This window comes from Mustela nigripes, chromosome 14 (genome assembly GCF_022355385.1).
Source record: "Mustela nigripes isolate SB6536 chromosome 14, MUSNIG.SB6536, whole genome shotgun sequence".
Classification (NCBI taxonomy): Eukaryota; Metazoa; Chordata; class Mammalia; order Carnivora; family Mustelidae; genus Mustela; species Mustela nigripes.
This window is the reverse complement of record NC_081570.1, coordinates 26,364,967-26,379,234: the sequence shown is the minus strand read 5'-3', so window position 1 is coordinate 26,379,234 and position 14,268 is coordinate 26,364,967. Positions and strand designations below refer to the sequence as shown.

The window sequence follows — 14,268 nt, the reverse complement described above, 5'->3', positions numbered from 1 at the left end:
TTCAGTTATGGCAGTACTTTATTTCTAGATATTGGTCCTGTAACAGTTATCTACTGCTAAATAACAAAGCACCCCAAACTTACTAGCTTATGATAAGAACTGTTTATTCATTCATGACTTTATAATTTGGGCTTAGCTGGATAATTCTTCTGCTTATCTTGCCTGGGCTCACAAGGCTGCAGTCATCTATCAACCTGGAGGATCTAAAATGGTTCCACTTATATGTATGGGGCTTTGGTGCTGGCTATAGGGGTACTCTCTGCACATGATTTTTTTCATGATTCAGTAGTTTAACCCATCTAATCTTGACATGGTGGGGAGAGTGTTCCAAGAAAGTCAAAGCAGAAGCTGCAAAGCCTATTGAGTCTATGTTTGGGAATTTACAGGATATCCCTTCTGCCACATTCTATCAGTCAAAATAAGTCACAAAGCCAACCAAGAAGCAGGGATAAGGAAGCAAACTCCCTCTCTTGATGAAAGAAGTTGCAAAGAGTTTTCCATACTTAACCCAAAAATTCTAAAGCAAATTTAATATTTATGATTTTGTATTGAAAACAACATAGCAGGAAGAAGATACAGATGCCCAATATCACCATTTCCATTAAGGCAAGAAAGCGGGATAAAAATTATATGCTTAGAAAGGAAGAGATAAATTTGTTATTATTCTCTATATAGTTGAAAACTTAGAAAATTTTTACAAATATGGATAAACTGTTAGAATTAATAAATGAATTTAGCAAGGGTGCTGGCTTCAAAACCAACATAGAAAAGTCTATTGTATTTCTAAATTTATACTGGAAATAAACAATTAGAAAATGAAATTTTACCCTTTAAAATACTATAAAAGGGGTAACTGGATGACTCAGTTGGTTGGACGTCTGACTCTTGGTTTCAGCTCAGGTCTCATGGGTGTGGGATCAAGCCCTACACTGGGCTCCACACTCAGCAGGGAGTCTGCCTGGAGATTCTCTCCTTCTGCCTCTCCCCCCACTCTCTCTTCATATAAATGGGTAAATCTTTTAAAAAACCCATAAATTATCAAAGATCTAGAATAAATCTAAAAAAGATGTACAATCTCTTGGGGCGCCTGGGTGGCTCAGTGGGTTGGGCCGCTGCCTTCGGCTCGGGTCATGATCTCAGAGTCCTGGGATCGAGTCCCGCATCGGGCTCTCTGCTCAGCAGGGAGCCTGCTTCCCTCTCTCTCTGCCTGCCTCTCCATCTACTTGTGATTTCTCTCTGTCAAATAAATAAATAAAATCTTTAAAAAAAAAAAAAAGATGTACAATCTCTATACTTAAAAACTGTAAAACATTATCAAGAAAAATTACAGAAATAAATGGAGAGATATACTATTTTCATGGATTGGAAGATTCAACCATATTAGTTTCCTAGGCCTGCTATAAGAAAGTGCTACAAACAGAAATTTATTGTCTTACAGTTCTGGAGGCTTGAAGTCTAAAATCAAGGTATCAGCAGAGCCACCTTTTCTCTGAAATTGAATGAGAGAGTCCTTCCTTGCCTCTTCTAGCTTCTGGTATTTACCATTAGTCCTTGGCATTCCTTGGCTTGCAGCTCCAGTACTTCAATTTCTGCCTCAATTGTCACCTGGTGTCCTTTCCACAAGTATCTGACTCTATGTCTCCTTTCTTTATAAGGACATGAGTTATTAAGGGTCAACCCTACTCCAATATGACCTCATCTTAACTAATTATGTTTCCTGAGGTCACCAATTCTCCAAGACAGGTCTATAGCTTCAGTGCAATAAACACTAAACAAAATTCTGGCTCAGTCTAAAATATATGAGGAAAATTTGGTCACATTTGGCAAGCAGAACCTAAAATTTATATGGGGGTACCTGGCTAGCTCAGTCAGTGAAGCAGATGACTCTTGATCTCAGGGTTCTGAGCTCGAACCCCACACTGGGTGTAGAGATTATTTAAAAATAAAATCTTAAAAAAATAAAATGTATATGGGGCACCTGGGTGGCTCAGTGGGTTAAGTCTCTGCCTTCAGCTCAGGTCATGATCTCCAGTCCTGGGATCGAGCCCGAATCGGGCTCTCTGCTCAGTGGGGAGCCTGCTTCCCCTCTCTCTCTGTCTGGCTCTTTGCCTACTTGTGATCTCTGTCAAATAAATAAATACAATCTTTTAAAAAAATAAAATTTATATGAATATGCAAAGGACCAAGAAGATCCAAGACAATCTTGAAGGACATAATGGGAAGGACGACTTATTTCTACCAGATACCAAGATTTATTATAATGCTTACAGAAATTAAGACAGTGTGATGTTACCACAAAGAGAGATAAAATAAATAGGTTATATAGTCCTGAAGTAAATCCACACATTTATAGACAACTTATTTATGCATAGGTGACAATATGGAACAATAGGGGAAAGGACAAACTTTCAAAAATAATACTTAATCAATTTAACATTCACATGTGAAAAATGAAACCTGACTTACCTCACACCATACACAAATCCCCACTTCGAGTGGATTGCAGAAATGAGAAAGACAAAGTAATTACAATCCCAGAAATTAATTAAGATCTTTGGTAGGAAAGCATTTCTTCACAGGACACAAGAAGCACTAAGCATAAAGTTCTTTTATGTTTGTTAAAGACACCCATAATAAAGTGGAAATGCTGGCCACTGAGTGGGAGAAGATATTTACAATACATATATTCAACTAAGGACTCATACCTAGAATATATGTCCATAATAAAATGGCAGACAACACATACAAAGATGGGTAAGAGACTTGAACAGGCACTTCATAAAAGCATATCCAGGTATCCAAACATAAAAACGGCTCAATCTCATCAGAAATTTGGGAAATGCAAATTAAAACCACAATGAGGGGGTACCTGGCTGGCTTAGTTGGTGTAAAGAGAGACTCTTGATCTCTGGGTGGTGAGTTTGGGCCCCATTTTGGTTGTATAGATTATTTTAAAATAAAATCTTAGGGGCACCTGGGTGGCTCAGTTGGTTGGGCAACTGTCTTCAGCTCGGGTCATGATCCCGGAGTCCCGGGATTGAGTCCCACATCCGGCTGCCAGCTCCACCGGGAGTCTGCTTCTCCCTCTGACCTTCTCCCCTCTCACGCTCTCTCTCACTGTCTTTCTCTCAAATAAATAAATAAAATCTTAAAAAAATAAAATAAAATCTTAAAAAGCCAAAAACAAACAAAAAAAACCACCACATAATGAGATAACACTATACGCCCACCGGAATGGTTAAGATTAAAAAGATGTACAGTGGCAGTTATTGGCAAGGATATGGGGCAATTGGATCTCTCATAGATGGCCGGTGGGAGTGCCACTGAAAAGCCACTTTCTAAAATTTCTTGACGTTATCCACGTAAGTTTTAGATATACCTAGGAAGCACATTCATTGCTGTGTATAAACCTAGCATATGTGCAGCAAAAGACGGGAAAGTTCACAGCAGCATTATGCCTAATAGCCCAAACCTGGAATTATCACAAATGTACATCAATAATAGATAAATTGTAGCATATTCATAAAATGGAGTATTACACAGCAGTCACAAATCAAAAAACAATTCTGAATGAAAAATACTGAATCTTGGCTTTGAGCAAGTTAATTAATCTATTCATTTACATCTCTGAGATGAAAACTGTACCCCTTGGGGTTGTGCTGAGGATTTAGTGGAATGATGCATGCCAAGTGTTTAGAAAGCCCCTGGCTTAATAAATGTCAGCCATTACTTATTCCTATGTTCCTTAGTAGACTTTCTGGAAATGGGAATTAAAGAATAATGCAGACTATTTATAGTGCTAATGCCCCCAACTTTCTGCCCCAAATCCTTTTTTTCTTTTCTTTTCTTTTCTTTTTTTTTTTTTTTTACCTTTTCACCCTTGGGTCTTGGTCTCTTTAAGAAGTCAACCATAACTTGAGGAAAACGGAATCCTGGGAAGATCCACTCAGCTCAGGTCCAGAGCATGACGGGAAAAGAAGGGGCGGAGACCAGGACTGCGCACGCGCGGTTGGCCGAGTGTTGCGTTGCGATGGTTCAGGCGGAAGAATTCCAATAAGAGAAAATAAACCTCGTCCCGGCGCGGGGAGCCTTGGGTCCTAATCCTCTTTACCCACCCGGCGCACACCCGGGAGCAGGGAGGCGACCTCAGGTGAGAATGGCCGGTGGCGGCTGCAGGGGCTGCGCGAGGCGGGGCGGGGCGGGGCGGCGGGCGCGCCACGTGACGAGGCGGGCACCGGGCGGGGGCGGCGCCGGGAGGGCTGCGCGGCTACGCCGTGCGGATTTCGCCGCAGGGACGTGGTGATAGGGATTTGCGGGTCGCGTTCTCTCCATCGGATACAACGTTGCCCCGTTCGTACTCGGTGACGGGCGCGGGGGTTATTGCTGGGGACGAGACGTTCGCAGCGATACCATACACGCAGGAGGGATGAGCACCCGTAGATTGTTGTAACTGTGGCAAGTGGTCAGAAGTTCTCATCTCTTCTTCCCCACAGGCTTTTCCACCAGTTGCCCATTTCCATGCCTGGCTTGACTATTTGGATAAGGACAACTTTGGGGGAGCTTCCTTTTTGCCTCAGGTTTAGTACGTTTACTCTTAGGGGAAGGGAAATCTGCTGGATAGCGAATAGAGTTTCTTGTTTACAGGGAAGCGATTGAGAAGCAGAGCTCAGAGGGGCTTATTCGTGGGCATGGACCCCAGGGAGACCCCGGAAGGTGCAGGTGGTCCACTTTAAACAAGGGCGTGGCTTTTGTTCACTGGTGGTGGCATCTGGAGCTCTCATTTATCGTTAGGCCGAGAAATGGGGCCCTTATGGAGGCTTCCAGTAAAGGCTGAGTTAGAGGTGGGGGTATGGAGCTTGGTGTGCCCCACTTTGGGAAATTAAAGCTGAGGTGGGCTTCCAAGTACTAATTCTCCGGGAGTCAGGAATTGTACTTCTGAGTTCTTTCCCCTTAGTGCTTGGTAACTTCTTCCCACATCTTGGCCAGCTGGTCTGATTCCCCGTGTAAGTTTCCACATTTGAGAAGCCAAAGTGTTTGTCTTTAAAGTTATTAGAGGGGGGGGGGGGATCTTTTTCCAGAAGACTTTTCCTATTTATTTATTTTTAGAGAGGGAAAGGGAGGGGGAGGGGCAGAGGAAAAGAGGGAGAGACTCTTGGGCAGGCTCCACACGAAGCTCTGAGCCCTTGGAGTCGGAGTGGGGTTCTATCCCAGGACCCTGAGATCATGACCTGAGCGAAGTCAAGAGTCGGGTGCTTAACTGATCCTCCTGGGTGGCCCCAGAAGACTTTTCTTACGTGAAGATAACTATTAGAAGAGCAGAAGGTAGTAAGAGGGGGAATAGTCATGGTCCCAGAAGAGTTGATTTTCAAAGGCTCTGAAGCCTGTGCTCAATACAGAGCTTTTAATATAGATAAACATGAAGGAGAAAAGAAAAGGAATAAACCTGAGTACCAATCCTTTATGTTGTATTTTAGGAGTCCAGCTATCCTTTATCAAGAAGAAATCTGTTAGTTTTAGACTGGGGAGTTCCTTTACATAAAAAATTAGAATGAAAGAACCTTTGGATGGTGAATGTGGCAAAGCAATGGCACCACAGCAGGGGCTTCTGGACAAAATTAAAGAAGAACCTGACAATGCTCAAGTAAGCATTTTATTTTATTAAAAAAATTTTTTTTATTCTTTTCTAACTGGTGAACAGATTTTTAGTTAGGCAGTTTCTGGCTTGTATGTTAAAACAACCCCAATTTTTTCCCCATTAGATGAGTAAATCAGTTTTTCTCCTCTTTAAATGAGAAAAGATCTTGGTAACCGTATATTTTTTCTTGTAAAAAGAAAGTAAAATGTATTATCGTTTTTCTATGCTTGGTAACTTTATTTTTTTTCTAATTCTCTTGGATCTGACAGTAGTTTCCTTTCATTCTGTAAGTATTTGTGTTCTATTCTATGCCAGGGGATTGAGGAGTTAGTTTAATTCCTCCCCTCACTGAGCTTATAGATAGTAGGGAAGATAGATATTACACAAGTAATTGATAAAATAATATATTTATAATTGCAAATTATGAAAAGTGCTATGCAAGAAAAGCCTAAAATGGGGAATCTGATCTAGTTTTGGTTGGGGCCAGAGGCTGGGTAGGGAAGGCTTCCCCGAGGGAAGGATCTTTAAGCTGAATTATGAAGAATGAATTGATTGGGCAAAGACATGGAGAGCATTCCAGACAGAGGTATCTGCGTATAGGAAAGTCCTGAGTTGGAAAGGTGGGTGGTTGTTTTGAAGAACTGCAAGACCAGTGAGCCTGGAACAGAAAAGGTATGAAAATAGCAATGATGGTAATGTCGATCATAATAACAACACTAATAGATAGTGTTTATATGTAAACATGTATATATTATATCATAATAATTTGTGATATTATAAATATTAACTTATTGATATTTATATGTGCTTAGATTATTCCAGGCACCATTCTCACAACCATATCATTATCCCCATTTTACAGATGAGAAAACCAAAGTACAAAGAAGTCAAGCAGTTTACCAGGGATCGTAGCTCATAAATGGCAGACTAGATTCAAATCCAGCCTGTTATCCTGCTTCTAGGATGAGGCTCTGTAGGTAGTTTGAGGCCAGATTATGCAGGACTTTGGGACCATGTTATGAATTTTGGTTTTTATGGGAAGACTCAGTGGGAAGAGAGCAATGGGTGGAGATGGCAGGATTTTAAGTGGGAGGGTAAGATAAACGTGTTCAGAAAGATCATCTAGGTACCCTTAGGAACCCCAATTAGAAATACGTGGCGATCACAATAGAGACGTGGTTAGTTGTTTTGGCAAAGAATGATTTTTTTTTTCTTGCACAGTTCCTTTTTTTTTAATTAACATATAATGTATTATTTGCTCCAGTGGTACAGTTCTGTGAATCATCAGTCTTCACAGTTCACAGCACTTACCATAGCACATACCCTTCCCAATGTCATAACCCAGCCACCCTCAATCCCTCCTCTTTCATACTCCAGCAACCCTCAGTTTGTTTCCTGTGGTTTATCTCCCTCCCGGGTCCCATCTTGTTTCATTTTTTCCCTCCCTATCCCCTGCCCTGCATCTCAAATTTGTCATATCAGAGAGATCATATGATAGTTGTCTTTCTCTGATTGACTTATTTCACTTAGCATAATACCCTCTAGTTCCATCCAGGTCATTCTTGCACAATTCTTTTGCTTGATACTCTTGAGTTACTGCATAAGCAAACTAATAATACTAAAAATATAAATAATATAATAACAAAATAATAAATAATAATGGTAATATTTTATTTCTCATACCATCTCAAAGGTAGTATTAGTCCAGGACAGGGATGCCAAATAGGTTTTGTCTCGTTTGTCAACTCTATGTCTTCCAAGAGTGCTGTGCTAAGAAGCATCTGAGGTAGGGTCTACAGGATGTGGGGTGGGGGCTGATGGCATCCATGATATTTATTTTGCCCCCACATGGTAAATACTACTTCTTCTTCCAGAAGTAACCATTTGTTTGTCAAGTTTTGTGGATTCTACCTCTGAAGTATTTACTGTCTCTGTCTTTTCATCCCTGTTTCATTTTTTCTCATTTGAATTTTTTATAACAATTTCCTACTCATCCTTTTTCCTTCAGTCACAGTCCCCAGCAAAACACAGTGTAATGATGCTACTGTAGCTCTACAGATCTGATGACATCTCTCCCTTTAAAGACCTGTGTGATAAAGCATGAACTTTTTAGTGTAACATCCAAACTATCCATGTTTTGGTGTTTTTATCTTCAGTGTCATTGGTCATCCTTTCCACCTTTTCGAATCTATTTACCTGCAAACTATCTGCAATTTGCTTGAAGTCATATTCTGTTGAGTTTTGTTTTCTTGCCTTTGCACATGCCATTTCTTCTGCTTGTGGTGTTCTAAACTAGGTAACTTGGTAAAAATTTTTCTCCTCTTTGAGGTACAGTGTAACAGTTGGTCACCTAGGTAGAATTAATCATTCTCTTTTTTTCTATTGTATATTGCTTTCACTTTTGCTGTGGCATCTGCAGATCAATGAATTTTGTTTTCTTTTTTTTAAAGATTTTATTTATTTATTTGACAGACAGAGATCACAAATAGGCAGAGAGGCAGGCAGAGAGAGAGAGGAGGAAGCAGGCTCCCTGCTGAGCAGGGCTTGATCCCAGGACCCTGAGATCATGACCTGAGCCGAAAGCAGAGGCTTTAACCCACTGAGCCACCCAGGCGCCCCTGAATTTTGTTTTCAAACAGAGTCTGGAATCCTCAATTTTTAGTGCAATGACTAGCTGAAGGTACAAGCTCAATAATGGAAATAAAAGAACCTGTGTTTCACAGATGAGGAAACTGGGCCTGAGGGACAAGGGACTTCAGCCCTATGAGTCCTATGGCAAAGTTGGGATACAAAACCAGTTTTTAAAAATTCTAGATCCAAGTTTTTTTTTCATGATGCCTTGTCTCTAATATAGAATTTTAACAAATACTGTGTTATGAGTTGAATGTTCTTTCTGAATATCAAAATTGTGATAATGAAAATCCCTCTACAGCTTAGATTTTATTTCTCTTAAGGTTTAATTAATTAATTTATTTGAGGGAGAGTGGGTGAGTGAGCTGGGTTGGGGGAAAGAGCTGAGGGAGAGCGACAAGTGGACTCCTTGCTGAGTGCAGAGCCAAGACCCTGAGATCATGACCTGAGCTAAAATCAAGAGTTGGACGCTTAACCACCTGAGCCACCCAAGTGCCCCAACAGCTTACATTTTATTTATTTTATTATTGTTATTATTTTTTTTAGATTTTATCTATTTCTTTGTCCGAGAGAGCACACACAAGTTGGGGAACAGCAGGCAGAGGGAGAAGCAGGCTTCCCACTAAGCAAGGAGCCCAGTGCAGGACTTGATCCCAGGACTCTGGGATCGTGACCAGAGCTGAAGGCAGACACTTAACCAAGGAGCCACCTAGGCATCCCAATGGCTCACATTTTAAATTTAAATAGATAGGGCCAACTCTCTTCTCTTTGGTTTGTATTAATGCTACTCAAGGTGAATAGGCTATAATTTTTTTCATAATTGAGAGGGCAGGCTATGATAGAAAAGCCAATTAAACAAATAGTGTATGATGTTTTCCAAGTTGCATTTGAATTTTGGAAAATGGGAAGCAAGAAGTAAAAACTGTTTAATGAAATGGTGTAAAATGAAGTGATTACCACTAATTTTTATGTCAAAATTTTTGAGCATTACTAGATTAAGCCTTTGTGATAACTTTGTGATACCTTTGTGATACTAACAGATACACAAAATAAACCAAGATAAAGCACTGATGCTCACATAGTCAGAGCCGTAGCAGCTGAGATGGTAGATGCTGAGGGGCTGAGTGTGCTTCTGGGAAAGGAGCTTGGTGGTGCTGCTCTCGCTTCTTGCTTCTTGGGATGCACACTGCCTCTGTAACTGCTTGCTGCAAAACAAAGCTGAAGGCTGTTTTTGCTTTCTGCCCTTTCTCATAAAAGGAGAAATCTTCAGATTTCTTTTGGTTAGCAAAAGCAGGTACTAGTTTCTTTTGTGAAAGTGAAGTGGCACTACATGAACTTTTGACAAGTGGGGAATACTTCTACTAAGAGTCTGTTCTGGATACTCAAGTTACAGTTGAGCTGTCATTTGTTCCTTGAGTTTTTAATTCCTGCTTACTGTAAATTTCATAGCACTTGTTCAACATTGTTTTAAGTAGTTTACCTATATTAATCCATTTGATGCGCACGGCCCTAGGAGTTAGATACTATTACTCTTCCTGCTTTACCCATGAAGATGCTGAGACACGGAGAGTAACTTGTTAAAGGTCACACAAGTAGTACATGGTAGAACCCAAGCAGTCTGGTTCAAGATCCCAAAACCTTCCCCAGGATACTGCAGGCTAAGTTGTGTTAGTTATTTTGTCTACAGAAGAGCTACAAAGATGAAAGGACAGGACTTCTAATGTCAAGGGAATTGATATTGTTAAGGGGAAGTTGTGGGAATAAGAGGTAATTATTTATTGAGTGCACCTCACCGAAAGCTATGCTAGTCGTGTCTTGTGCCTTCTCATTTAAATTCTATAACCATAGGAGGGATGTTTCTTTATTCCATTTTACAAATGAGGGAACTGAAAAAAATGAAGGAATTGAGGAAAAGAAAGGTTAGTAATTTACCAAATTCAGAGGCAGCAACAGAGTTGGAATAGGAACTGGCTTCAAACTTGTATTCTTTCTGTTGCTTTGTGCCTCCTCTGTACAGATACAGAGTCACAGTATTATGTAAATATTGTAACAGCAAATTGAGTAAGGCGTATTGGGAATCTTATGGGAAGGAGCCCTTGAGTCTGTTGAATCTGAGGAACGGAAGGCTTCAAGGCAACACTTGAATCGTGACAGTTGATGTTTTCAGGCCGAGAAGATAGTATGTGCCAAGTCACAGAGAGGTGAGAGAATGTGGTATGTCTAGTGGTTGAGTATTTCAACAACAAAGAAGAAAAGAAAAGAGAATAGATTTAAGATATTTAGGTAGAGTTGATCAAACTTAAAGATAGCATATGAGGTATGTGGGTCAAGGAGGAGTCCCTAGAATACTTAGAAGTTTCTGTCCTCAGTAAGTTGAATTTTTGGTGATACTGTTTACTGAGTGGCAAGGAACGGGATTTGGGGGGAAATAATAAGTCCAGTTTGGGATCTGTTTAAGAGGCTAGTGGGACATTCAACTGGTAACTTGCACTGGGAGGCATCTGCATACATGGATATGGCATTTAGAGATTTGAAACTTATTTCCCTGTAGGTGTAGTGTTGTCAGATAAAATACAGAATGCCTAGGTAAATTTGACTATCAGGTTACTGTGATTTTTTTTTTTAAGATTTATTTATTTATTTGAGAGAGAAAGAGAAAAAAATGTGAGCTTGCGGGAGGGGCAGAGGGAGAGGGAGAGAGAGTCCCAAGCGGATTCCACACTGAGCTCAGAGTCCAACATGGGCTTGATCTCACAACCCTAAGATCACAGCCTGAGCAGAAAGCAAGACTCAGGAAGGCCTAACCATTTGCACCACCCAGGCACCCTAACGGTGATTACTATTATTATTTTTTAAGATTTTATTTATTTATTTGACAGATCACAAGTAGGCAGAGAGGCAGGTAGAGAGAGGAGGAAGCAGGCTCCCTGCGGAGCAGAGAGCTCGATGTGGGGCTTAATCCCAGGACACTGGGACCATGACCCGAGCCACAGTGTTTGTTTTTTTAATATAAGTATGTTATATGTAATACTTGGTACATACTTCACTAAAAAAGTATTTGTTGTTTATCTGAAATTCAAATTTGACTAGGCTTTTATATTTTTATTTGCTAAATCTGGTAGTCCTATATAGGTGATAGTTGAAGTTATTGAATGTGGATGAGATCTTTCAGGGAACAAAAGTTGAGGAGAGAAGAGCTCCAGATAGAAAATTAGAACATGGATTAATTTAGGACTTCAGAGGGGCTTCATAGTAGTCCCCTCCAATCAGCAGCCTCAGCATTACCTGGAAACTTGTGAAAAATTTATATTTTTGGACCCTGCTGCAGACCTCCTGAGCTAGAAACTCTGGAGTGGAAGCCCAACAGTCTGTTAACTTTTTGTTTGTTTGTTTGTTTTTAAAGATTTTATCTGAGAGAGAGAGAGAACGCGCACTTGAGGGAGAATGAGATCACAAGCAGGAGGGAGGGGTAGAGGGAGAAGCAGACTCCCTGGTGAGCAAGGAGCCATGTGGGCCCAGGACTCTAGGATCATGACCCCAGCTGAAGGCAGATGCTTAACTGACTGAGCCACCCAGGCGCCCAAGAATCTATGTCTTAACAAGACCTTTAGGGGCTTTTGATGCCACTGAATTTGGGAACCATTGACTTTAGGGCTGGATATAAGATTAATGAAGGATAATAAGAAATAGTAATGAATTGAAGTAACAGAACCAGAAGACAATGAAACAGAATCATTGGCAGTGTCAGATATATCTGAGAAGCCATGTAAGATAAAACCTAAAAAAAAGTTTATTGGGTTAAGCAACTGCAAGGTGATTGCTTAATCTTACAACAGTTTCAGTTGGGGCTGCCTGGCTGGCTCAGTTGGAAGAGCATGCCGCTGTTGGTCTTAGCGTCGTGAGTTTGAGCCCCATGTTGGGTGTGGAGATTACTTAAATATATAAATACAAAACAAAACAAAACACCAGTTTCAGTTGAAACAGTAGCCTGACAGCATTGGGTTCAGGAGGTAATCAAAGTAAGGAAGAAGGGAAATAATTTTTTTAAATTTTCTTTTCTTTTTCTCTGGCTGGTTGGAAGGGCAGAGAAGAGGGCAGTCGTTCCTTAGGAAATAAATTTCTCATAAACTGAGAGAAAAAACCAATATGGAGGTGGTGAGGGGTGGAAGATACATGTCGGTGATATGGAGTGCTGAAAGAGGGGAGAGGCAGAGGGATCCCAAATGCAAGTACTGTGTTTTTTTTTTTTTTTTTTTAAGATTTTATTTATTTACTTGACAGACATATCACAAGTAGGCAGAGAGGCAGGCAGAGAGAGGGAGAAGTAGGCTCCCCACTGAGCAGAGAGCCCGGTGCGGGGCTCCATCCCAGGACCCTGGGATCATGGCCTGAGCCGAAGGCAGAGGCTTAACCCACTGAGCAACCCAGGCCCCCTGACAAGTACTGTTTTTAGTTATGGTTAAGAAGATTGCTTTTTCCTGTAACATGGGAGGAGAGTTTGTTGATCAATTTATAGGCATGGTGGAGGGGGGAATCAGGGTGTTAAGGGAGTTCTTAGTTGTTTCTTTTTTTTCTTGGTACAGTTGAAATATCAGGGAGCAGGAAATTTATAGGGTTGATTTATTAGTGGTGAAGGTTTGGAACAGTTACTTTGTAAATCAAAAGGGACATTTAACAGGCATGTTAGAAATATTAGAGGTTGAGTTGATGATAAGGCAAAGTAGTTTTATATTGATTCTTTCTGGTAAATTAAAGGAGGGTGTATCTAGATTACTTTTAACTTCTTTTTGCAAGTGCCAATAAATATTGTTATTTAAGTATAATGTTTAAGAACATCCACTTGGATTCATTCATTCAATATTTATTTAATGCCATAATTATGAAAATAATAAAAGCTAGAATTTTTGTGTGTAAGTTATGCTTACCTTTTGGTATATCTGTAAGGCATAATGCTATAAACTGCATTTGTAGTAAATCATTTATCCCCCCTAATGGCAATATGGATTAGATAATATATTTTATAGATAAGGAAATTGAAACTGGAAGAGATTAAGATCACATCTGTTTCTGCCTGCTGTCAGAACCCATAGCCTTCTTGTTAGGTTATGTTGATTGTGCCAAGGTGGGAAAACAGATATGGTCCCTGTCCTTAATGGGCATGGTCCTTTTGTGTGTATGGAGGAAAGAGAAAGGGTATTAGACATAGTAAATTATCACTCAAATAAATAGGAGATGATGTATTGTGATAGGTGCAATGAGTGAAAGGAAATGGGTGACTATAGCAGGAGAATTTCTTTTTCAGTGGGGTCTGGGGTTTGAATTCATTGTAGTAATTTTTAAAAATTAAATTAAATTAAATTTAATTTTTCAAAAGATTTTATTTGTCAGAGAAAGAGCACAAGCAGGGGGAGTGGTAGGCAGAAGGAGAAGCAGGTTACCTCCTGAGCAAGGAGCCCATTGCGGGACTCCATCCCAGAATCCTGGGATCATGACCTGAGCCAAAGGCAGATGCTTAACCAACTGAGCCACCCAGGCATTCCGTTTATAGTAATTTTTAAAAAAATATTTATTTATGAGAGAGAAAGAGAGAAAGAGAGGGAGTACATATGAGAGGTGGGGAGTGAGGAGAGGGGCAGGTGGAAAGGGAGAGTGAGTCCTGAGCAGACTGTCTGCTTAGTGCAAGCCCAATGCAGGACTTGATCTTACGACCCTGAGATCAGGACCTGAGCTGAAATCAAGAGTTGGATACTTAACCAACAGCGCCACCCAGGCGCCCCTATAGTAATTTTTTAAAAAAAAGATTATTTATTTATTTATTTGACAGAGAGAGAGAGAGAGAGAGAGAGAGAGATAGATGACAAGCAGGCAGAGAGGCAGGCACAGAGAGAGGAGGAAGCAGGCTCCCTGCTGAGCAGATACCCCGATGTGGGGCTCGATCCCAGGACCCTGAGATCATGACCTGAGCTGAGGGCAGAGGCTTTAACCCACTGAGCCACCTAGGC

General features: G+C 40.6%; 1 protein-coding gene across 5 annotated transcripts in view; it reads left to right on the top strand.

The window, feature by feature from the left end:
- Window positions 1-3,681: 3,681 nt before the first annotated feature.
- The window catches only part of ZMYM6 (zinc finger MYM-type containing 6), a 45,408-nt gene continuing 34,821 nt past the window's right edge, over window positions 3,682-14,268 (top strand). Inside the window, exons 1-3 of one of the 5 annotated variants that reach the window (XM_059377210.1) lie at window positions 3,682-4,150; window positions 4,494-4,577; window positions 5,475-5,641. In XM_059377210.1, coding sequence (XP_059233193.1) covers window positions 5,549-5,641 — 93 coding nt within the window. In that variant the 5' untranslated portion in view covers window positions 3,682-4,150; window positions 4,494-4,577; window positions 5,475-5,548. Of the gene's footprint in view, window positions 4,151-4,235; window positions 5,004-5,474; window positions 5,642-14,268 lie in introns of those variants that run through there. The other 4 variants (XM_059377211.1, XM_059377212.1, XM_059377209.1 and 1 more) reach the window with 4 other exon arrangements.